At 47.2% G+C, this 25,109-nt stretch overlaps 1 protein-coding gene across 1 annotated transcript in view; it reads left to right on the top strand.

Moving 5' to 3' along the window:
• The window catches only part of LOC123768052 (tRNA (34-2'-O)-methyltransferase regulator WDR6), a 70,727-nt gene that overhangs the window by 40,025 nt on the left and 5,593 nt on the right, over positions 1-25,109 (top strand). Inside the window, exons 8-12 of the mRNA XM_069306542.1 lie at positions 1,408-1,596; positions 2,366-2,654; positions 4,692-4,938; positions 10,239-10,395; positions 22,200-22,491. Coding sequence (XP_069162643.1) covers positions 1,408-1,596; positions 2,366-2,654; positions 4,692-4,938; positions 10,239-10,395; positions 22,200-22,491 — 1,174 coding nt within the window. The remainder of the gene's footprint in view (positions 1-1,407; positions 1,597-2,365; positions 2,655-4,691; positions 4,939-10,238; positions 10,396-22,199; positions 22,492-25,109) is intronic.

Raw genomic sequence — 25,109 nt, forward strand, 5'->3', positions numbered from 1 at the left:
TCCATAGAAAACCAGCGTTGAATGTATTGTAACGCCATTTTCTGGGTGAGACTCCGGCATCTCTCCTACCCACCAGTCGGTGGTTTTTCGCATTTTTGCCTCTGAACTGTGGTTGGGTAGTCGGCACGGAAGGTCTGGGGCCCCTCTTTTCCCTCCCGTGGAAGAGGGAGCTGCGCAGACAGTGGCACAGCAGCTGTGGTGATGTTATGCTTGTTTGGTTGTTTTCTGATCAGGAAGTTCTGCTTGCTCATTTGGCTTTCGGTTTGCAATTTTTAACCAGCTGTAGTTTGTTTTGGGATTCCTACCTTTCTGCATGCCTGACCTGGTAGATGGCAGATATAGACTGCTTTCAACTACACGGGGGTGTCTATAGGCCATTGCTCCTCGTGCCTTTCTGAGTGGGCCAGGTTCTGGTCCTCGGTAGGCATAGAACACCTTCGATTGACCGTTGCCACGGTCTAATATATACACATCAGCCCTGTATAGCTCCGGGGAGCCTCAGGGTCTCACCCAGAAAATGGTGTTTCATTACATTCAATGCTGTTTTTTTTTTTTTTAAGAAGTTCACCTTTGTCTGGCAAGATTTCTAATGCTTGCTAAAAGAGTATTGAACAGCTATGAACTTTTCTCTGATGGTGCCTATGGCTCCTCTACTCCTCACTTGTTCTATTCTGCGTTTCCTGTATTTTTCACTCTGGTAAGTTGTTATTCTACTGTGCAGATTTGGAACCTGTCCTTCCAGTATCTTCCATGTATATATTGTTTGATCTCATCTTTCAAGAGAGTGTATTTTGAAAGCTTTGAGATGATTCCCAATAATTTAGGGATCATAGTAATAATAATAATAATAATAATAATAATAATAATAACAATTTAGTAATGGAAATGTCTTCTCACAGACATAATAACACAGGATAAAATCCCACACTTGTTTATATGTGAAATTTATGTAAGGAATTTACACCATGTCTTTCACACTTCTGAGTGCTTTATGAAGGTCTGAGTGTGTGATTAACATGATAGACTTACATCTCAATGTCTAATCTCTTTAAGACTACTCAATAGCTCGGTCGATAGAGTTCCTGCCACGCATAATCACTTTAAGACTACTCAATAGCTCGGTCGATAGAGTTCCTGCCTCACATGCGTGGGGTCCACGGTTGCAGTTTCCCAGAGCCCAGGTGAATGGATTGATATTGAAATAAATCAATACAGTATAAATATATTAACGGCAACTCCCACTATACATCTGTTCCGGGCAACCTATTCGGTTATTTGATGTTACTTAAAGATAAATTGACAATCTCTGGAACTGATTGCAGAAAAGGCTGTATATTCAAGTTCATTTGATAAACATGAATACTTTTGCTCTGATGATACTATTCTAATTTAAAAATTGGTTCACAGGTGAAGTTAATAGTATGGAGTTTGGAAGAAGATCGAACTGTGGTGGAAGTGGAATGTGGTGGTGGCCACCGGTCGTGGGACCTTCAAGTTTCTGAGACAGAAAATAGGCTGATTTGCCTGTTTTTGAAAGATGGTCGACCATATACTTTTCAGACGACACTTAAGGATAAACTTCTTCCTTTGATCAAGGTTGGTGTAACGTACAGTTATGTTACGTTGTTGAGTAGATTAGATACACAGTGTTTAGTTAGTTTCATATTTATTTAGTACGCCTGGATACAGCAGTGTTGTAGACGTTAAGACAGAGCTTGGAACAGAGCAGAGACAGAGCAGAGAGTGTGGCCGGAGTCGCGGAGCTCTATGTGGGAGAGCGTTGTAGCTGGATGTGGTTGGGCATGTCGTTTCCTTTCAACTAATGCCTCAGCTCGCCTAGCAATAAACAGATATCTGGGAGTTAGGCAATTGTTGTGGGGTTGCATCCTGGAAAGGGTCAGTAGTTCGACCTTGGGAGAGGGGGTGACCTCAATACAAGACTAAAGTATACAGTATACAGTGTATAATGACTGAACCACACACCAGGAGATGAGTAGATGACGACGTTTCAGTCCGTCCTGAACCATTATCAAGTTGATTGTGACTTTCCAGGATGGACCGAAACATCGTCCTCTCCTCATCTCCTGGTGTATGGTTTAGTCATCATATCCTCAGCCACATTATTGTAACTCATCGTCTGCATACAGTATATACACAGACTTCCTGTTCCCAGCAAAACAAATTATAATTATACTATACCGAAGGAGTAACTAAGTGCTCTACTCAGAAAGGTGTTTTTCATAGACACATTTCTTATGTCTTTAAAGAATACCACTTCATATTGCAGTTGACTGTTATACGGTGTTAGTAAAATCAGTAAATTAATCTTACTAACCCTTGTACTAATGGTTTCTTTTTTTTCCAGAGTCCAGTGAACACACATGAAACTATGTGCCTGCAGATACTTTTCCAGCGTGGTCTAGAGACAGTGTTTGCTACAGGTGGGGAAGACACAACGCTGCGGCTGCATTCCATTTTGGGCTTTGAAAAGCGTAAAACTTTGGGTGTTATTCGCAGCCACATATCCAACATCAGGGCAATGTGCGTGATTGAGGGGAGAGAAAGAGTGACGACCGTGCAGGAGGAAGACCAGCCGGTGTGGCTGGTGTCTGCTGGGGGACGTGCACAGGTGAAAGTCTGGAGGGCTTCTTATGGTGAGTTTCCAGGTCTAATCATAAGTCATCCAAATTATTGCAGCTCAAAAAGTACAATTATAAAATACTCAAATAATCACTGATCAAATCACAATAAAATAAGAAGGTTGATGAATATAAAAATATATCATTGAGTGTAATGAAATTATCTTTTCCGTGGGGAGCCCCGTCGGCTCCCTGAAGCTATCAAACTGACATGTGCCATATTTGTTTGGTGCCATCAGTCCCTGGAGTTCTATGCCTACCGGGGGCCATGAGCCCGACCTGGCCCCCTCAGAGAGGTGCAGGGAGCAATGGCCATATGAGCACTCTACATTAAGTTTTTCATGTCTGCCATCAACCAAGGAAGGTACCAAGAAACGTAGGCAAACCAATACAAACCTAACTGATTAAAATTGCAACCTACGTCTGAACAGAGCCAAAGAACGCCCCCCAAAAAAATAAGGAAACATACAATCGTCATCCAACTAGCGCGCCCGTTTGTTAGCACCCCCCCCCCTTCCCTGAAAGAGGGGGGGGAGGCTGCTCAGGCGAGCCACACCACCCTCAGTTCACTGACTGATGTGCCAGTGCCCTGACGTCCCCCACTGGCCTCATATTATTGCCTGGCTTTGGCATTTGTGACTTTGCTAGTGGTATTGTGTGGTAGTGATGGCCAGGTGTTCTTTAAGTATACTGGACTACATGTGCCTTGGGCTATCTTCTTTGTCATTTGGGATGCTATGAATCCTATGTCGTTTGGGATGTCGCGGCCTGTTGTCTCATCTTCTGTCAGGGTTCCCTGACCCCCTCCCTCCCTCCCCTCCAGTCGGCGGTTTTCATCATTTAACGAACTGGGGGTGGTGCGGCCGGCTCTCCTGAGCGGGCTGTGTCCCCCCCCCCCTCTCTCGGGAGAGGGGGGGCACTAGCGACCGGGCTGCTAGTTGATGACGATTGCTTGTTTCCTTTTTTGGGGGCAGGGAGTTCTTTGGCTCTGTTCGGACATAGGTAGCAATTTTAACCAGTTAGAGGTTTACTGATTAACCTGGCTAGAGGTTTGTATTGGTTTACCTTCCTTTCTGGGTACCTTTCCTGGTCGATGGCAGACGTGACAAACTAAATATAGTGCTCATACGGTCATTGCTCCCTGTGTCTCTGCTCTCTGAGGGGGCCAGGTTCTCGCTCATGGCCCCCTGTAGGGATAGAACTCCAGGAACTGATGGCACCAAACTAATATGGCAAATGTCAGGTTTGATAGCTTCAGGGGAACCTCCGGAGCTCACCCAAAAAATGGCATTTCATTATATTCAATACTAGTTTTATGGGCGACACCTCTATAGTTGCCCTAAGCTTAGCACTGGTACATTTGCTGTATTCTTGGGTATGATATGTTTCCAAACCATTTGCTAACCCCTGAGAATAAGGACCATTTCAAATCAATCTTGTTCCATCTAAGGGATGGGGAGAGTACTTAGGAATCACTTCCAAAATGAACCGCTCGCAAAAGAATAAATGAAATCCTAAATTACTCGGCTCCTCTCTAAATGATATTTGGCAACACACAAGTCACCAAACAAAACTCTGAACTTCTCACCAAACACACATCGAAACTACGACGTTGATACAACGTTCGAACAAGTTTTAACACCTCCTAACCAGTTATAGCAACCAATATAGCAAGTTGTAACAACGTTCTAATACGTCATAAATACGTTAAGCCAAGATGATGTAACAACTTTATTACAAGTTGTAACAAGTGGAAAATAGAGACAGTTTTGGTTTGTGTTTCCAGGGAATGTTATTAGGTACACAAGCACTTCCCTTCTCTACCTCCAGACAGAGAAGTGTCTGGAGTTTCCCCACTCATCATGTTCCCTTGGTGGGAACAACATGGGTGGGAAAAGTTCCATTTTGCTGGTGGGTAGCAAGTTATCATAGTAACTTGACATACCAAGAATGTCCCTAACATGCCAGTGCTAAGTTGGTGAAAGTTACTGAGGTGGCTGTTACACGAATAATATATTATGAAAAATATTAACGACAAAAATTCTGTTTAAGGAAAGCCAGAAGTTTCAAGTGATATTAAAAAGGAAGTTCAAGTTGGGTATAATATCGACCAAGTACAGACCACAAGTGTCATATGCCAGGAAGTTGCATCTCACATGTTACGAACTGGTTCTCACAAAACCTGGAAGAGTCAAGAATTAACCTTTGATCCTGAGACGCGCTATATGGATGCGACTGCATTTTGGATCACCAAGACTCGAGCTTTATTAGCATTGGCATCTTCTGATGGGGTTTTAAGGTAATTAGGGTATATTACTGTACTGTATTTATAAATTCTGTATCATTGGTGTATGTTCATTTTCAGGGAGACCTCCCTCATTGGCTCCCTGTAACTAATGACCTGGCTAGCTCCACACACACACACACACACACACACACACACACACACACACACACACACACACACACACACACACACACGCACGCACGCACGCACGCACGCACGCGTACGTACGTACGTACGTACGTCACACCAGGCCCTTGTGAGTTATAAACAGTGTAGGCGAGACCAGAGGCCAACACCTGGTCCACCCTAAGAGGTGCAAGGAACATTGGGATGGTAGATCACCCTAACCAAGAGAGTAAGCCGCCAGAAAGGTAGAGCGGAACATAATAGACAACAGCAAAGTAAATATGGACAACTCTGATAACTGGACATTGATGATACCACCCATAGTCAAGCATACGACCTCAGCCTTATGGGAGTGTTCTCACTCTGTGTAGCGGTACTTTCATTTTCTACTCTTGTTATTGTTTATACTATCATAATCTTCTTCCATGAACCTAGGTAGGATAAGAGGAAATACAAGTTTGGTGTTACAGGAGAAGTTCACTAGGTATAGGGTCTGTGGAAGACTCCAGAAGCTGAGAGCATTTACCCATCCTAGCTGATGATGTTACCACGAATGTGCCCCATAACACTAGAGGAGATAACCAATCAGCTGGCAGCCCGAGCAAGATGTCACGTGAGGAGGAGCTGTGATTGGCCCAAGGAAGTCACTCGTTGAGGGCTGATGAATGCACACCTACCGACCTGAGCTCAGAAACTGTTAGTATTTCGTATCTAATTAGATGAAGTGTAAAAAGGCCCAACTGTTAAAGAACTGAAGTGGTGGCTATTGGCATGTATTGGGGCCCAGGAGTAAAGTTTGAGAAGCAGATCATTTAAACAAGCATCACAAGTTGGGAGATTAGGCTATTTTGAGAACTAGATATCATTATGGGACATGTTTTAAAATGTGCACCAACGTAAATATTGCGACAGCCAGAAAAATGATAGGATGGATTACGAGAACTTTCAAATCCAGGGATCCCATCACAATGGTTGTACTCTTCAAGTCACTTGTGTTGTCCCGTCTTGAGTACTGTTCAGTACTCACTTTCCCCTTCAGAGCAGAAGAGATTGCTGAAATAGAGGGAATACAGAGAACATATTCGGCACGCATAGACGCAATAAAGCACCTAAATTATTGGGATCGTCTCAAAGCCCTCCAAATGTACTCACTAGAAAGAAGACGAGAGAGATATCAAATAATATACACCTGGAAGATACTGGAGGGCCAAGTACCAAACCTACACAGTAAAATAACAACGTACTGGAGTGAACGATATGGAAGAAAATGCAGAATAGAACCAGTGAAGAGTAGAGGTGCCATAGGTACAATCAGAGAACACTGTATAAACATCAGAGGTCCGCGGTTGTTCAACGTCCTACCAGCAAGCGTAAGAAATATTGCCGGAACAACCGTGGACATCTTCAAGAGGAAACTAGATTTATTCCTCCAAGGAGTGCCGGACCAACCGGGCTGTGGTGGGTATGTGGGCCTGCGGGCCGCTCCAAGCAACAGCCTAGTGGACCAAGCTCTCACAAGTCAAGCCTGGCCTCGGGCCGGGCTTGGGGAGTAGAACTACTCCCAGAACCCCATCAACCAGGTAACGTCTTCCCATTTTCTGCAATGCCCCATGTGGCATCACGGCACTGTCACCCACGCGGTAGGTGGGTGGGTGGGTGGCGGTGCCCACCCCCCTATGACTTATGCACACTCCCTACCTCCCACCAACACCTCCCTGACTCCCACACACTCCTTGACTCCCACACACTCCCTGACCACCATCCACACCCTGACCTTTGCTCACTCCCTGACCTGGTTGATACCTGGTTGATGGGGTTCTGGGAGTTCTTGTACTCCCCAAGCCCGGCCCGAGGCCAGGCTTGACTTGTGAGAGTTTGGTCCACCAGGCTGTTGCTTGGAGCGGCCCGCAGGCCCACATACCCACCACAGCCCGGCTGGTCCGGTACTCCTTGGAGGAATAAATCTAGTTTCCTCTTGAAAATGTCCACGGTTGTTCCGGCAATATTTCTTATGCTTGCTGGGAGGACGTTGAACAACCGCGGACCTCTGATGTTTATACAGTGTTCTCTGATTGTGCCTATGGCACCTCTGCTCTTCACTGGTTCTATTCTACATTTTCTTCCATATCGTTTACTCCAGTACGTTGTTATTTTACTGTGTAGATTTGGTACTTGGCCCTCCAGTATCTTCCAGGTGTATATTATTTGATATCTCTCTCGTCTTCTTTCTAGTGAGTACATTTGGAGGGCTTTGAGACGATCCCAATAATTTAGGTGCTTTATTGCGTCTATGCGTGCCGTATATGTTCTCTGTATTCCCTCTATTTCAGCAATCTCTCCTGCTCTGAAGGGGGAAGTGAGTACTGAACAGTACTCCAGACGGGACAACACTCCTTGACCCCCCACACACTCCCTGACCCCCCCACACACTCCCTGACCCCCACTCACTCCCTGACCCCCACTCCCTGACCCTCACTCACTCCCTGACCCCCACTCACTCCCTGACCCCCCACTCACTCCCTGACCCCCCCACTCACTCACTGACCCCCACTCACTCCCTGACCCCCCACTCACTCCCTGACCCCCCACTCACTCACTGACCCCCACTCACTCCCTGACCCCCCACTCACTCTGACCCCCCACTCACTCCCTGACCCCCCACTCACTCCCTGACCCCCACTCCCTCCCTGACCCCCCACTCACTCCCTGACCCCCCACTCACTCCCTGACCCCCCACTCACTCCCTGACCCCCACTCACTCCCTGACCCCCACTCACTCCCTGACCCCCACTCACTCCCTGACCCCCCACTCACTCCCTGACCCCCCACTCACTCCCTGACCCCCCACTCACTCCCTGACCCCCCACTCACTCCCTGACCCCCCACTCACTCCCTGACCCCCCCCTGACTCCCCACTCACTCCCTGACCCCCACTCACTCCCTGACTCCCCACTCACTCCCTGACCCCCCACTCACTCCCTGACCCCCACCCATTTCATAACCCCAACTCAAATGAAAAGCTGCTTGATGCTGCCAGGTGGGGAAAAAATCCCCAAATTATAGCAAGAGACTAGTCATCAGCTTGTACACATAGTTTTTAAGAAATTTGTATTTGTTATAATATTAGATAATATATATTTAGTTTTTACTGTAATTGTTTTAACATAATTCGTGGTTATTCTATACAATACACATCATAGGCATCTCCACATGCCCCTCATCCCCCAGATGGTCCCTTCCCACTCTCCCGACACCCCTGACCCCTGAAACAACTCACCCCAACACCTCCCGTACCCCGCGCCTCAAGCCACTGCTCTACAGCATTAATATGGTATGGCCCCGAAGCCTTTCTGCAAATATGCAGCAAAATCTCCAGTTTTCCAAATTTCTCTTCGGATGTGGTGAAGTTTGGCAGGAAAGCTATCCGGACGTGATTTTTTATTTTTTAAAACTTATTCCAGCCTGCAATCTCCAGCAAAATTTTGGCTGGACAGTGGTTATTAAAATTTCAATCTGGATTGAAAATTACCCTCCTCTGGAGGCCAGCCTCTCAGCTGTAGGGAAGTCACTAGTAGACTCATGCAGGTCACGGCAAACAGTTTCTGCAAGTCCACACTACAGGTGAGTATAAACCACACTCCCTTAAAGCAAATACTGTACTAAATAAACGTTGGAACAATACACAAGCAAATGAGTACCAGTGGAACAAAAGTACATTGGCAGTCCCTGTGACACAGTGGTTAGACACTCGGCCAGTGTTTCGTGAAGGATTTGGCCTGGATTCATATCTTGGTTGATTGACTGGGTGCCAATCCTTAACTGTAGTCTCTGTTCACCCAGCAGTGAATGAGGACCTGGTTGTTAAACGATTTGGCGGGTCATATACCAGGGAAAATTATGATTAAAAACCTGCCAGAAACACTATGCGTGCTAGTGCCTTTACAAGAATGTAAGAACTCATATAAATAATATATAAATAACAATAAAAGAAGTCAAAAGGATGGCCAGCAATTATCTGGAGAATAATCTGAGACCTGACGGGTTTGAAGTGACTGTAGAAGCAGTTACATCCTTGGCTGCACCAGGTGATTGACTGGCGGAGCCGGTAACTCCAGTGCTGGCATCTGGTGGTGAGCAGCTGCTACCAGTAAGTGAACTAAACCACCGAACTACTGGATGAGTCATTATCTGATTCGTTTACATTTGCTTTGTTGTTTTGTTTTGCTTCTCTCCACTTTTGTGGTAGTTGTTCCTTGATGAGGATGACCACAGATCCTCTGCTTTCTGTGCCTTTGAAGAGGGCCAGGTTTCAGCCTCAAGTCCCTGCTGTTTGCAGGCGATGAGTCACAATAACATGGCTGAAGCATGATGACCACACCACACACTAGAAGTTGAAGGGACGACGACGTTTCGGTCCGTCCTGGACCATTCTCAAGTCGATTGTCATCAATCGACTTGAGATTGGTCCAGGACGGACCGAAACGTCGTCGTCCCTTCAACTTCTAGTGTGTGGTCTGGTCAACTCCCTGCTGTTTGTTTTTATACTTCCAAGGGCCTGGTGTGACTCGATATGTATGGAGCTGACCAGAGTGGCTAGCTACAGGAACACCACTCATTAGTCCCTCCACAATACCTAATTTTGTGGGATTTTTTCCACTCAAAATTTTTTTTATATATTATTCACCAATATGTGGTAACAGTTAATTTTGAGCTTTTGAGTTACCTTGGAGTTTTTCCGGGGCTTAGCGTCCCCGCGGCCCGGTCATCGACCAGGCCTCCTCGTTACTGGACTGGTCAACCAGGCTGTTTGATGCGGCTGCTCGCAGCCTGATGTATGAATTACAGCCTGGTTGATCAGGTATCCTTTGGAGTTGGATTTACTTCACTAATTTTAGTTCTTGTTTCATCAACTTACCTTTAATGCTATTAAGAAAAGTTGATGAAATCTAGAAGACAGATCTTATATTCTTAAACTAACATGACACATTGATTTCTTATCTTCACACTTACACCTTGTCTCCTATTTCATTCCCTCTTGCTAAAGTGTATTACCCTGGTGGTGAAATTGTGCACTCACTCTAGCTTATCCATTCAACCGTAATTTACACTGTAAATTTTGCCTCGTGTGCATTGCTGTACTATACAGTTTGAGGTGACTAATAAATACTAATTATACTTTTTGTTAGAATATTTCAGTTTAATACTGAAACAGAAAGGTTGGAGATGCTGTGCTGTGAAGAGCTGGATCATTGTCTTTTGAAGGTCACACGACTACAAGTGCCAGATACAACCATCGTTGTGTCAACAACTACTGGAGGCCGTGTGCTCTTCTTCGACCTTCAGGTTGGATATATTATTGTCTGATGCACTTATACTAAAATGTAAAAAACATAGGCCATTGTGGCTTACATTATTGAAATAATGCGCCGGCACTTGTATGTCTCGTCTTCTTTAGCAATAGAAGACCCACCGTGTAATAAGCAGAACTACTCGAGGCAAGTCTGCTCTGAGTGTTATGTGCGCTAAATTGACCAAACAAACATTGGTGATATAATTTGTAGTAATTTAAATAAAATATTTGCAAGTTGCATAGACATTTGCAACTTCAGTTTCTAGTAAATTGCAACTGAAGCTGCTGGAATTTATTGCAGCTTTGCGGTTGCTAGAAAGTTGCAACTGCAGTAATGCTAAATTTGTTAATTGTTAAAAATAAGATCATTGCTTGTTGTGCTCTAAGTGAAAGTGATGTAATAATGCAGAGGGAAAAATGTAGCCAGTCAAGATAGTTACAAAAAGTTTTCATAGATAATCTTAAGAAATTAATAGATGCATGGATTGATTGATTGTGATAATGATGTCTCGACAACATAAAGTCTGACAGATACTGAGATTATTTATATGGTGACAACAAATTCTGCACAGTAGTTTGTAGGACTCGGAGGGGTCAACAGAGGATGACAAAACTCCTAAAGGAAGCATGGAGGGGATTAGACTATAAGCCGACTTTGAAGCACTTACTATAAGACCTGATTTTAGCACCTCTTTACACACTAACCTGGTGCTGCGCCCTTTGGCAAATCCTGAGACTGTTTATTTTGCTGTGTTGGGTTTTATGGTCTGTTTGCCTCTTCATTAGAGCATTTGCTAATCTCCTTTTTTCTCGTGTAGTTTCTGGGGCTCTGTATTTGCAGCTCATGAGTAAGTTGGGCTCCTGGTGAGAACACTAGGTGACCTGGGCCGGCATTAAGTGGCATTTGGAAAAATCACGGTTAAGATCGTTATCCTGTACTCCCCTAATACAGGTGTAGTAATGCCCTTTTACTATGTTTACCTCGCAGTTACTATATTGCTAAGTGCCATTCCTTGTTTTGTTGTCTCTCCTTTCTGGGGAGTTTTTCTTTATTTTGGAAAAGTCTCTGATACCTAGGTTCCTTTTGCCTCATAGAGAACACATTCCCATGTGACCAGTTTAGTCTTTAATCTCAAAACTGTTCTTGGAGTGTTCGAACCCAGTTATCTTTCCTGTATTTTGATTGGACCACAGTGCTGGGTTCAGTATTTCTTATCCAGTACCTAAAGGCTTCTTTTCATTGCTAATATGAGGTGGTCTGGTATCCTGTAACATTATATTGCTCTGTGTCAGAATTTTGTTTTGCTCCTTCAGTATTATGTCCTTCACTTTTATATTTTTGCAAACATCTCATGCGCATTACTATAGCTTCATATTGGGCTGCTTGAGCCCACCTGCTGCTGCTTACTTTCAGTGTTGATCTGTCTACTTTTTTATTTCTTTAGCTTTAAAGGACATTTCTATGGGGGAGCCTTATCGGCTCCCTGGAGCTACTGGACTGATATTAGCTAATATTAGTACGGGGCTTCAGTCATATGGAGTTGTAAAGCCTACCGGGGACCTCTAGCCAGAACATGGTCCTCTCAGAGAGCCGGGGAGCAATGGCCAAAGGAGCGGTGTTCCTGTTTCCTCTGAGGACATTGTACTTTTGCATGGTGGCTATCGGACCACGTCTTATACTGTATTTTGGTGGCCCTCTGCTAAGCCCCAGTGATTGTACATGTTGCAGGAATTTTAGTGTTTTGATCTTTCCCTTCTTAGCTTTGGGTCTAACCAGTTAGCAGCACCTTGCCCAGGCTTCCTGTAGCAGTCAGGCTACGAGCCCTGGGAAAACCCTGTCAGGGCTTGGTGGACCTATGGATGCATTTTCCGAGTTCCAGCTCGCCTCGTGCGAGTTTGAAGATTGCTGTGTGCCCTTGTCTCAGGGTGGCAGTGACTTTTGCCTGTCCTACTTCATGTTGGGTCAATGACACCTTTGACCTCGAAGTCTAATGAGTCTTGTTCTCTGCTTGTTCTCCAATTTACGCATTCTGATGACATTGATATTTGGGTATGTGTGGCATCCGCATTGCATGCTAGGTTTAGGTTGCTGCAACATGCTAGGTTTAGGTTGCTGCAACATGCTAGGTTGGTTGCCCCACCCGGATGCTCCGAGGCTGCCCTGTTTTGGTTATAGGGACCTGGACTTGGGGGTGTTAGTCCCTTCGACTTTGATTCTGTCCGCACTCCCTTGTCTTTGCCCTGTTGTTCATGGCTCCCGGCTCCTAAACATTTGAGGGTTTCGGAGTCGTGGCGGGGTTTAGTTGGTAATGAGACTCGGGCTGCTTAGGGGGCTGCCCCATCTGGGTTGGGGAAGGAGGCATTCGTGCTTGCTCCTCCTGCTGAGGCTTCTGGGTTCTGCCAGCTGACCCCCTTCTTTGCTGCCTTTTCCCTGGACTCTGCCTTTTCTTCAGGGGTTGAGGGTATGGAGGACTGCTCTGCCCCGGGTCCTGACTTAGGGGATCCCGGAGCTGGGAGAGGAGTTGACCTGGGGAGCTTGGGTTCCCTTTGACCCCACTTGGGTATTAGTGCCCTCTTTGCAGGGCCTGTTGTTACAAGGGGAGAGGTTTTCTTACCCCCTTCCCTGTATGAGTATGATTTGGGGTTGGCTCCTTCCCGGGTTTGGTTCCAGGTGCCCTTTGATCCCTCAGCTCCTCCCTTCCAGAGGTTTTCTGCTTCTCAGATCTCACCTAAGGAGGTTTGGGAGGCTCTTGCTGCGTATCTCCTGTGAGGCCCTGATTCTGCCTCTGTCATGGATCCATCCTCATTTGAGTTCGGTTCGTCTCCTTGCGTGGACATCCCTTCCTCCGCTTTTGTGATCATTGTACAGTGGAACCTCTATTAACGAGTGGCTCTATTAACGAGTTTTTCCAGTAACGAGCAAGCCACTCGCAGCAAATTTGTCTCTATTGACGAGCTCGCCTCTATTAACGAGTGAAACCACATGGCGCTTCCGAGCGTCTCGCGGGTTCTCGCAAATTCTCGGACGCCTCCGACACCAGTGTTGTTGTTGTATCTCACACGACAAGCATCCCTCTGGATTTATTTGAGCTTTTCTTTGGGTTTTTAGTGGTTTTGCGACTACAATTTGTAACACACGATGTCTCCAAAGAAGCTGCTTGCTAAAGATAGTGTTGTCAAGAGGAAGAAAGACACAATTACTGTGGATTTAAAGAAGGAAATTATAGCAAAGCATGAGTGTGGTGTCTGTGTGATTGATCTCACAAGGAAGTATGGCAGGTCCTCATCAACAATTTACACCATTAGTAAGGGAATGAGGAGGTAAGGGAGGATGCTGCCTCTTCCACTGAGATCAGGGAAGTGTTTGGAATGTTTGAAAAGGTGAACGCATTCTTGGAAAAGCTGCCCTGATAAAGCAGTGACAACCCGGTGTGTGAAAATGTTTAATTAATTTATCACTTTGTGATAACACTTTATGAAAGTGTTATCACTTTCGCAGGTATATGTCGCTTGAACGTAACACTCTTTTTTTTTCTCTTGAATGCACCCAAACACCGCGCTCAAGCGTCATTTGAGCAAATATTTCTATAAAATCCAATTCTTATCCGATCGACTTTGGGATTGTATACATGTTTGCCATGAAATTTCCGTTTTCTTTAATAATCACATTGCCTATTTGAGAAAACGGCATTGTATTGTATCTTCGTGGTAAGACTATTATATTGTTGACACAACGAGTGTAATCAACGTAGTTTTTTATTTGGTGCTGGTCTAACGCATCCTTGAGTGACATTTGAAATGAAATTTGGGTGAAATTCCCAAGAAGAGAGAGTCCGCCTGACTCAGAGGTGGAATCTCCTTCCACACCATAACCCCTCTCCTCCTTCCCACCTCTCCATCGTCTCCCTCAAGCCAGCAACTACTCTTCATAAGGTAAAGTAAATATTAAAACACTACAACAAAACATTTATATTTACATGTGCAGTATTATATTTACATAAAAAAAGTCATACAAGTATGGATGTTTTTGGGAGTGGAACGGATTAAATTTATTTCCTTTATTTTAAATGGGGAAACTTGTTTCCAAAGACGAGTTTTCCAGGTAACGAGCTCGGTGCCAGAACGGATTAAACTCGTTAATGGAGGTTCCACTGTATTTGGCTTCTGGGGGCCTTGTATCAGCTGCAGCGTTGCAGGCTTACTCTTCGGGTTTTTCAAAGTTCAGTGCTGTGGAGCCTACCCAAGCCCTCGCTTGATGTACACTGATGGGCCGTCTCTTGGCTGGGGTTTTGTGACCAGTGCTCACCACGCTGGACAGGGTTGGTGGGGTCCGTCCTTCCATCAGGCTCACAGCACAGTGCACAAGTTTGCAGTGGTGTGGCTGTCGCTTCGGAGGGTTCATGTCGCTCACGATTCGATGATCCGGCTCCATATGGACTGAGCCCTGGTGGTTCATTGCCTGAACCGAGGGGGTTCGATGCAGTCCTTTGTCTCTGTGGGGCTATCTTATCTTGAGGTTATCTTGAGATGATTTCGGGGCTTAGAGTCCCTACGGCCCGGTCCTCGACCAGGGCCTCTTTTTTGTTACACATCCCCAGGAAGCAGCCTGTAGCAGCTGTCTAACTCCCAGGTACCTATTTACTGCTAGGAGGCATCAGGGTGAAAGAAACATTTTGCCCATTTGTCTACCTTTACCGGGGATTGAACCTAGAACCTCAGGACTATGAATCCGAAGCGCTGTCCACCCAGCTGTCAGGCTGGTTGCGACTCGTCTGCTGAGTTCTCAGGGTTTTGCTCTCCTGGCGGCTCACGTCTGGGGGGTGTCCAACGTCCTGGCGGATGGCCTGTCCCTGTTCGTTCCCCTGTCCACGGAATGGACGGTCGATGCCGACTCATTCAGTTGACTCTGCCAGACATTCGGGTGTCCGGAGGTGAACCTCTTCGCGTCGGCGTAGTCGAGGCATCTTCCGATATATGTGGCTCCCTTCCCCCTGACGGCGAGGCCGTCGGGATCAGCGCCTTTTGGCTGGACTGGTCGAGGTGGGGGTTCCTGTACCTCTTTTCCCAGGTTCAGCTGTTGCTCCAGGTCCTGGCTCGCTTTGAGACTTACCAAGGGTGGGTAGTCCTCTTGGCCCCGTGGTGGCGGAGCCGCTTCAGCTTGCTTTCGGTATAGATGTTACTTCTGCTCCATTTTGCAAGCTGTCTCGTGCGTTGTTTTACCTCCCACCTGTTCATGCGCCGCCTGAGCCATCCTGGTCTTTGGACTGTGTGCTCTCCTATCTCTCTTCTCCTCGAATTGTTGTGGCCCCTTTGGTTCAGGATTGTTTTTTGAAGGCTCTTTTTTTCCTGTTGGCATTGGCCTCTGGGGGGTTGAGTCGGGGAGCTTCATGCTCTCCTCCAGTGCATGGGTTTCTGCTTTTTCGGTTGTGGAGATAGGTTTGTTTGTCTGTAGCTGTCTCGTTCTTTTCTGGAGAAGATTGAGACTGCTGCTTTCCAGAGAGGTCCTTGGGTTGTTGATGTTTGGTTGGTCAGGCCGGGGGTGCATCATGTGTTGTGTCCGGTTGCAGCCCTCCGCCGTTATTTGCGCACCATGGCTTCTGTGTCCGGGGATGCAGTTTGGGTTGATCCGGTTTTTCTTCTTCCCTGTTCGCGGGTGCACGTCTTTCAGGTTGTCCGCAGGATTATTAAGTCTAGACAGCCTGCGGTCTATTCCCTTGCCCATGATGTTCGTAAGCGACCGCCTCCCGGGTAAGTCCCCTTCTTTATTTTTTGTTTTGTGATGAAGTAGCTCCGGGAAGCCGTAGGGGTTTTTCCCCAGAAAACCAGTGTTGAATGTAATCAAAGGCCTTTTTCTGGGTGAGTCCCGGAGGCTCTCCAGCAACTCTCCCTCCCTCCGGTCGGTGGTTTTTGCATTTTTAATATCCAGCATCAGGACTGGGGGTGTGGATCGCCAGCGTGGGGGTTTAGGGCACCCCCTTTCCCCTCCTGGGGAAGGGGTGAGCTTTTAACATGCGGCGCAGATCGTATAATGTCATGTTTGTTTGCTAGTTTTCATTTGGGGAGTTCTGTTCACTCGTTTGTCTATTTTTGTCGTTTTCAACCAGAATTGGGGTTTTAGGGCGCTTACCTTTCTGGGTGCCTGTCCTGGTCGATAGCAGATATAGAATGCTCCAAAATCACTTGTGCATTTCTGTAGGCCACTGCTCCTCGTGCCTCTCTGAGGGGGGCCAGGTTCTGGCTCATGGGCTCCGGTAGGCCTAGAACTCCACTCACATCGACTGGTGCCAAAGTTAGGAATAATCATATCAGCCTGGATAGCAACGGGGAGCCTCCAGGACTCGCCCAGAAAATGGTGTTTCATTACATTCAACCGTGGTTTTCTGGGGGTAGCCCCTACGGCTCTCCAGAGCTATCCATGGCTGATATGGATACCCTAACTATTTTGCATCAGTCGATGTGGGTGGAGTTCTAGGCCTACTGGGGACCACGAGCCAGAACCTGGCCCCCTCACAGAGGCAAGGGGAGCAATGGCCTATAGAAATGCACATGTGATTTGGAGCATTTTTTATCTGCCATCGACCGGGACAGGCACCCAGAAAGGTAAGCACCACAAAACAAACCCCTATTCTGGTTAACAATGAAAATCGACAAACGAGTGGACAGAATTCCCAAAAGAAAAACGAGCAAACAAGCATGATGTTAAATGAGCCGCGCCGCATGTCTGCGTAGCTTCCCTCTCCCTGGGAGGGGAAGGGGTAGCCCCAGATCCTCGGCTGATGGGATAGTGCATGGTCGTGTGGCTCCAGCTCGTCTTGTCTCAGTGCTGTGACTTGTTTCCAGTGCTGCTCTTACAGTGGTCGTGTGAGCTGGGAGTAGTATTCTCCGGTACTCGGCCTGCATGTGCTCAGGGTCACCTTCCCTGAGTGCCCTGTAAGTACCGCCCTTGGGGCTTGGGGTTGCCTTCCACAAGTCTCTTTGGGTCTACCTCTGTTGGCCTTTCGCTGCTTGGCGTTTGGCCGCCCCGAGTGTTTGGGGGTTTTTCTCCCTTGTTTACCTTGGGGTTAGTGGTAGTTATAGCACTGGTGAGGCACAGGGTACTGTGTAGCTAGATTTCACCTATAACAGCGGCCGGCTCTGTTCCCACTGGGTACGTTATCCACTTGCGTGGTTTTTCTTTTAATTTTGTTTTTGCCTGGTGGGAAGGTCTGACTTGTGTTTTCCTCCCTCTTAAATTAGGGTGGTTTGTATGGTGGCACCCCCTGCTTAGCCCTCGTGAGTGGCACCCCCTGCTTAGCCCTCGTGAGTGGACACATCTTGTGGGTTCAGCTTTTAGCAGTTTACTTGGTAGTTTGGGGTGCCGGTTAGCAGTGCCCTGCCTGGGATAACCCTTAGCAGACTCAGTCTAGGGGCCCTGGAGAACCCAGCGGGGGGCTCTTGAGTCCGATGAGACCCTCACCCCTCACTTTGTGCGAGTTAGAGGGTTGCTCTATTCCCTTGTCTCAGGGTGACTCTCATTGTTTTTGCCTCTGTCATGCTGCCTGTTGGGTCGGTGACACATTCGACCCCATGTCCTGCGAGCTGTGTTGCTTGTTCATGACTCAATTCACCTAGTCTGCTGATGATTTACTTCGGGTGCAGGCAGCTCGCGCAGTGCAGGGTAGGTTTAGGTTGTTGCAAATGAGCTCGGGTTGTCGCTTCCCCAGACGCCCCAAGGCTGCCCCACTTTGTGTATAGGGACCTGGACTTGGGGGTGTTGGTCGCTTTGGCCTTGGTTCCGTCCGCACCCCCCTTGTTCTTCCCCTTTGGTGGTTCATTCTGTCCCCTCCCCCCTTCTTCCGGCCCCTAAGCGTCTGAGTGCTTCGGGGTTTGAGCGGGTTTTAGAGGTTTCTGAGGCTCGGGCAGTTTCAGGGGTTGCCCCGTCTGGGGTAGCTGAAAAGGCATTCGAGTCTGTTCCTCCAGCTGATGCTCCGGGGTCTGACCAGCGGGCCCCTTCTCTTCCGGTTCTTTTGGCTGCCTCGGCATTTTCTTATGAGGCCATGGCTTTGGAGGACGACTCGGCCCCGGGGCCTGGTGTAGAGGCTCCCAGGGTTGGGGAGAAGCTGACTTGGGGGGGCCTTGGGCTCCATTGGACCCCACCTGGATTTTCCATCCTTCAGAGCGGGGCTTACTGTTGCAAGGAGTGGGGTTTTCTTCCCCCCCCCCCCCCCCAACTGCATACGATTTGGACTTGGGTTCTGCTCCTCCCCGGGTTTGGTTCCGTGTCCCTGTGGATTCTTCGGTTCCGTCTTTCCGGAGGTTTTCGGCTACCCGCATCTCGCCGCCTGAGGTGCGGTCGGCCATTGCAGCTTACCTCCTGCGTGACCCAAAGTACGCCTCTCATAATGGATCCTTCTTCGTTCAGGTTTGGATCGTCGTGTCCTTACTGGGTGCGCTATGAGATTCCGGGGTCGTCCTGGTTTGCAGACTGCCCCTTGTTTTCATTGGATGCTTGGGACTCATTCTGTCGGACCCGCATGTTTGAGTGGCGTGAGGCATTGACGGTGGACCAGGTTTACCTGGGGGCGATTTTGAGCATCTTAATGAGCGTCTTTTCTCTCCTGCCCTTCTGCGGGATGTTGGTGCGGTGCAGCTCCATGTGCAGGTTTCTTCCCTGTTGGCTGCACTTGTGGCAGAGGATTTGCGCGCTCATGACTTTTTGGCTTCAGTCCTGCGTTTCTTTTCCCTCATGGATCTATCTTCGGATTGGCTTGCGGAGGATGTAGAGGCGCTTGAGGCCGTTCCTGAGTCTGGCGCCTTGGTCTCGGCTGCTCGGGCGTCATCTGCCATGTGAAGCTCTTTGTGCCGATCCTGCGGGAAGCGTTGCTGCATGTTTTCGTTGCGTGTTTCGTGTGTCGATAGGTGGTCCTTGCTTCCTCCTTGGAATCCGCTTGGGCCCTGGTTCTTAGGTTGTCTTCTCCCTTTTGTCCTCTAGTTTTTGAGGCTTCTGCAGTTGAGTGTTATATTCAGGCAGCTTCTTCCTCTTGCCGCCCTATGTCTGAGTTGTTGGTGTTCCGGGGGAACCGGGGGGTTCCTGCCCAGCGGGGTCGTACCAGGGCTCGCGGAAACCACGGGGTTTCTCTTAGGTCTTTGACCTTTGGGGTTGGTCAGTTCGAGTGGCTCATTTGCTGGATTCTCGAGGTTTGGCTAGCCGTGCGGTTCATGTCCAGGGTGTGTCCTGCATGCTGGCAGACAGCCTGTCTCGGTTCATTCCTCTGTTCGCAGATTGGCTGGTCGTTGCCGACTCATTTCGTTGGCTCTGCCAGATGTATGGACTCCTGGCCATGGACATCTTCGTGTCGGTGTGGTCTCGGCGTCTCCCATTCTATATGGTGCCCTTACCCGCCTGCGAGGCGTTCACGGTGGATGCCTTTCAGCAGGACTGGTCGAGGTGGGGGGTACCTGTTCCTCTTCTGGTCCAGCTGTTGCTTCGGGTTCTGGCTCGGTTGGAGTCTAGGAGAGTAGTCCTCGTGGTCCCTTGGTAGGACCATTGCTTGATAGGTGTCCAAACTCGGGGCATTTTCCCACGGCTCCGCCTCTTTCGGCAGGTTGGACCGGTCCTGTACGTGACTGGTTCGACCTTCTCCTCAGCTCTTTGCGTCTGGTATTTTGACGCAGGTATCACCATCTCTATGGTGATCAGGTGGCATTGTTGACGGTGTCCCACCTGCAAGCTTCGTCTCGGCGACAGTATGACGTTCCTGGTGTTTCAATTCGCCATTTTCATGCTCTTCATGGGCTGTCTTCTCTTTCACATCAGGTTGTCTTGTCCTTTCTTGGGTTTTCAGGACTGCTTTTTTGATGCTTCTTACTGTCGCCTCGTGTCGTGCGGCGCTGGCGGAGCCGCTTCGGCTTGCGTTTGGGGTCGACGTCACATCCACCCCGTTCTGTACGCTTTCTCGTGTTTTGTTTCACCTCTGGCCTACTCATGCATCACCTGAGCCGTCCTGGTCCTTGATCAGGGTGTCCTCTTATCTTTCTTCTCCTCAGTTTGTGGTAGCCCCTTCAGTTCAAGATTGTTTTTCATAGGCCATATTTTATTGGCATGGGCCTCTGCGGGTCAGGTCGGGAGGTTCCGGCTCTCTTCCGGTGCAGGCGTTTCTGCTCTTTTGGTATTGGTGATAGGTTTGTACGTTCGCAGTCTTTCTCCGTCCTTCTGGCGACGGTCGAGATGGCTGCTTTCCGGAGGGGTCCTTGGGTTATTGATGCTTGGTTGGTCGGCTGGGGGTGGGTCATGTGTTGACCGGTTGCGGCTCTTTGCTGTTACCTGCGTACCATGACTGGGGATGCGCTTTGGGTTGATCCGGTTCCCCTCGTTCCCAGTTTCAGGGCTCGGGTCTCCCAGGTTATCCGCAGAGTTTTTAAATCTACCAGCATGCAGTCTGTCCTTGTGCCCGTGCCGTTCGGACATTTGCAGCTTTCGCTGCCGTGCTGGTGACGTCTAGGCCACATTTCGGGCACGAGGATTTTAAGGTCGCACAAGTTCCTGACCGCCCGTTCTTTGTGCGTGTGTCTGCTACTGTGCGTTCTTGTGTTGCAGGTTGCAGCCTGTTGTCTCGGCTTCGCGTTGCGGAGTTTGTGGCGGCCGCCTCCTGGGTCAGCCCTTTCTTTTCCTTTTCTTTGGGTATGAAGCTCCAGGAAGCCGTAGGGCTCCCCACAGAAAACCTGCATTGAATGTAATGGAACGCCATTTTCTGGGCGAGCCACGGAGGCTCCCTGGCAACCCTCCCTCCCACCGGTCGGCGGTTTTTTCGCGTTAGTTGAAGCTTAGCTTCCGAACTGATGCTAGGCAGCTGGCGCGGTGAGGTCCGGAGCCCCCCCTCCCCCTCTCGGGGTGGGGAGGGCTGCGCGGACGATCGGCGCAGCAGTAAAGTGTGATGTTTGCTTGTTTGCTTGTTTCCTTGGGATTGTAGGGAGTTTCTATCTCTCTGTTCAGTATTCTGTTTTAGCTTTTACTATGTGGGGTTTGTTTTGTTATGCCTACCTTTCTGAGTGCCTAATCCCGGTCGATGGCAAATAAGGAAAACCCCAACCACAAGGGGGTTTTCCAGGGCCATTGCTCCCTGAATCCTCTCTGAAGGGGCCAGGTTCTGGCACTGGTCCTTGGTAGGTCTGAACTCCTTAGCTAATGTCCCGGTCTAATATAACATACATTAGTCCGATAAGCTCCAGGGAGCCTCTGGGGCTCACCCAGAAAATGGAGTTTCATTACATTCAACACTGGTATTTTTTAATTCACGGTTAACAAGTGCAAAACTTGATCGTATCCACAGTTTAAGAATAATTCTCTTTGATCTCCTTTCATAAATCCTTATAATAAATAAATTTGAATTTTAAGTTGCAAAATAGAGTATATGTTTCATGTGTACTGTATCTACATTCATTAAGTCTGTTGACATCTTTAATACTGTAATGATATTCTAATTTGGTGAATCACCTACACATACTTTGGCTGAAGATGTCTATTTGTGGACTACTGGTGAGAGGGACTCGACAACCAGAGTCACACAACTGTCAATTAAAGAGTTATGCCTCGACAGAAAACACCACATCCTGCTGCTTGCTCACTTTGATATTTTGTACTTAAAACATCAGGTAAAGAATGATGAACGTGGCTAGGGAGTTATACCAGAGACGTCCAATATGGGAAAAACAACAATTTAACAGGAATGAGAACATGATAGATTAAACAGTGTGAAGCAAGACTTTTGGTGAGTTTTTGGACCATAATGGAATATAATATATCTTTATACATTTTCAGTCTGCTGCCAAGTGGATTCTTGACTCGGATGGATCACCATCGCTCCCAGCACAACACTCTCAGCAGCTTGGCTGTATTGCTGCTCATCAGTCAGGTGTTAATGGACTGTGCTTCAATTACCATAACAGTATGAGAATAGCAGATGCTGTGCACACCATCACTATGGCAACAGGGGGCGATGACAACAAACTTAGTGTTTGGGAAGTGTTGGTCGATGTTTCGAGAGCAGAGAAGATCAAGATTTCCATAAGGAATATTTGCAGTGTTTTTGGACATTCTGCACAGATTACAGGTCTGCAACCTTTTTACAGCTTTACTTCTGTAATACAGTGTGTATAATTTCATTCGTGTATTTTCTATACCAGAGCTCTGATATTGCTTATTTGCAATCATATTTATTAGCCAAAACATGCACATGTGTTGAGACATGCTGATGCTCCTTGACAACTCAAAATAAAAACCTTTGTGTTTGTCACACACAAACACAAACTGTATGTAAATAAATAAATAAATATGTTTATTCAGGAAAGGTACATACATACAAGTAATGTTACATTAATGGATCGATATATAGATAGAGCTAGTACATACAATGCCTAAAGCCACTATTACGCAATGCGTTTCGGGCAGAAACGTGTGTGACAGTCTGATAATATTAATAGTGGCTCCCAGTTTAATTCTTAGCAAGGAGATTGCATCCTCACTTTCAGACATTTACTTTTCAGACATTTACTTTCAGACATCTTTCTGTCTTGCTTCAGACTTCATAACTAGCATTAGGGGAAACAATTCCTACTGTTACCTTCACATTGGGTTTCCTTAGAACATAACAATTTAGGAAAGAACAGAAGGCCTATTGGTGTATACAGGGCAGCTCCTGCCTGTATCCACCGAAACTCGTTCATATGCAAGTCTAACCTATGCCTGAAATAATCAAGTGATCCCACATTTATGATGTTACTCGGTAATCTGTTCCACAATTCCACAGCCGTGTTTCCAAACCAGTATTTACCCAGGTCATTTCTTAAGTCTAAACTTTACCAGTCTTTATCCACTGTTTTGTGTTCTATTATGTGTTGATATATTTAACACCTTATTAATTCTCTCCCTGTTATGCCCACTTATCCACGCGTACACCTCAGTCATGTCTCCGATATACTGTACGCATACTCTTCAGTCATGTCTCCACTATATGCGTACACTTCAGTCATGTCACCACTATATGTGTAGACCTCAGTCATGTCTCCGATATACTGTACGCATACTCTTCAGTCATGTCTCCACTATATGCGTACACTTCACTCATGTCACCACTATATGTGTAGACCTCAGTCATGTCTCCGATATACTGTACGCATACTCTTCAGTCATGTCTTCACTATATGCATACACCTCAGTCATGTCTTCACTATATACATACACCTCAGTCATGTCTCCACTATATGCGTACACCTCAGTCATGTCTCCACTATATGCGTACACCTCAGTCATGTCTTCACTATATGTGTACACCTCAGTCATGTCTCCACTATATGCGTACACCTCAGTCATGTCTCCACTATATGCGTACACCTCAGTCATGTATCCACTATATGCATACACCTCAGTCATGTCTCCACTATATGCGTACACCTCAGTCATGTCTCCACTATATGTGTACACCTCAGTCATGTCTCTACTATATGTGTACACCTCAGTCATGTCTCCACTATATACATACACTTCAGTCATTTCTCCACTATATGTGTACACTTCAGTCATGTCTCCACTATATGCGTACACTTCAGTCATGTCTCCACTATATACATACACCTCAGTCATGTCTCCACTATATGCGTACACCTCAGTCATGTCTCCACTATATACATACACTTCAGTCATATCTTCACTATATACATACACTTCAGTCATGTCTTCACTATATGCGTACACTTCAGTCATGTCTTCACTATATACATACACTTCAGTCATGTCTTCACTATATACATACACTTCAGTCATGTCTTCACTATATGCGTACACTTCAGTCATGTCTTCACTATATACATACACTTCAGTCATGTCTTCACTATCTCTTCACTTTTCTTGAGAATGTAAATAAATCTTTCTCAGTCTGTCTTCATTTGGAAGGTTTCTAATTACTGGGATTAATTTTGTCAACATTTGCTGAATGTGTTCAAATGAACTTATGTTCCTTCTGTAGTACTGTATGGCAAACCTAACACGCACAAGATACTGTGTAGATGAAGAGTAACATTAATTATTTAGTTGCTAACTCTTCTAGAAATAAATCCCATAAATTTACCTCTTCTAAACATGCTCTGATTTCTGTGGAGAGCCCCTTTAGTTTCCCAGAGCTATACCAGACTGAAGTGTATATATTAGACTTGGGCAACAGTCAATCAATGGTGTTCTAAAAGGTTGGTTGCCCGATCGAATACCACAGGGCTGCCCCGTTTTGGTTATAAGGACCCGGACTAGGGGGGCGTTGGTCGCTTCGACTTTGGTTCCTTCCACGCCCCTTTGTCCTCCTTCCACGCCCCTTTGTCCTCCTTCCACGCCCCTTTGTCCTCCTTCCATGCCCCTTTGTCCTCCTTCCACGCCCCTTTGTCCTCCTTCCACGCCCCTTTGTCCTCCTTCCACGCCCCTTTGTCCTCCTTCCACGCCCCTTTGTCCTCCTTCCACGCCCCTTTGTCCTCCTTCCACGCCCCTTTGTTGGTGTGGTTCACAGTTCTCCTCCCTCTCTCCTTCTGGCTCCGAAACCCTTAAACGTCTGAGGGTTTCAGGGTCGGGGCAGGGTTTAGCTGGGGATCTCGGACAGCTTTGGGTCACAGTTTGCAGCCAGTTGTCTCGTCTTTGATTTGATCCATGCGGTGCGACCGCCTCAAGAGTAAGTCCCTATTTTTACTT

This window comes from Procambarus clarkii, chromosome 58, assembly GCF_040958095.1.
Source record: "Procambarus clarkii isolate CNS0578487 chromosome 58, FALCON_Pclarkii_2.0, whole genome shotgun sequence".
NCBI classification, from domain to species: Eukaryota; Metazoa; Arthropoda; class Malacostraca; order Decapoda; family Cambaridae; genus Procambarus; species Procambarus clarkii.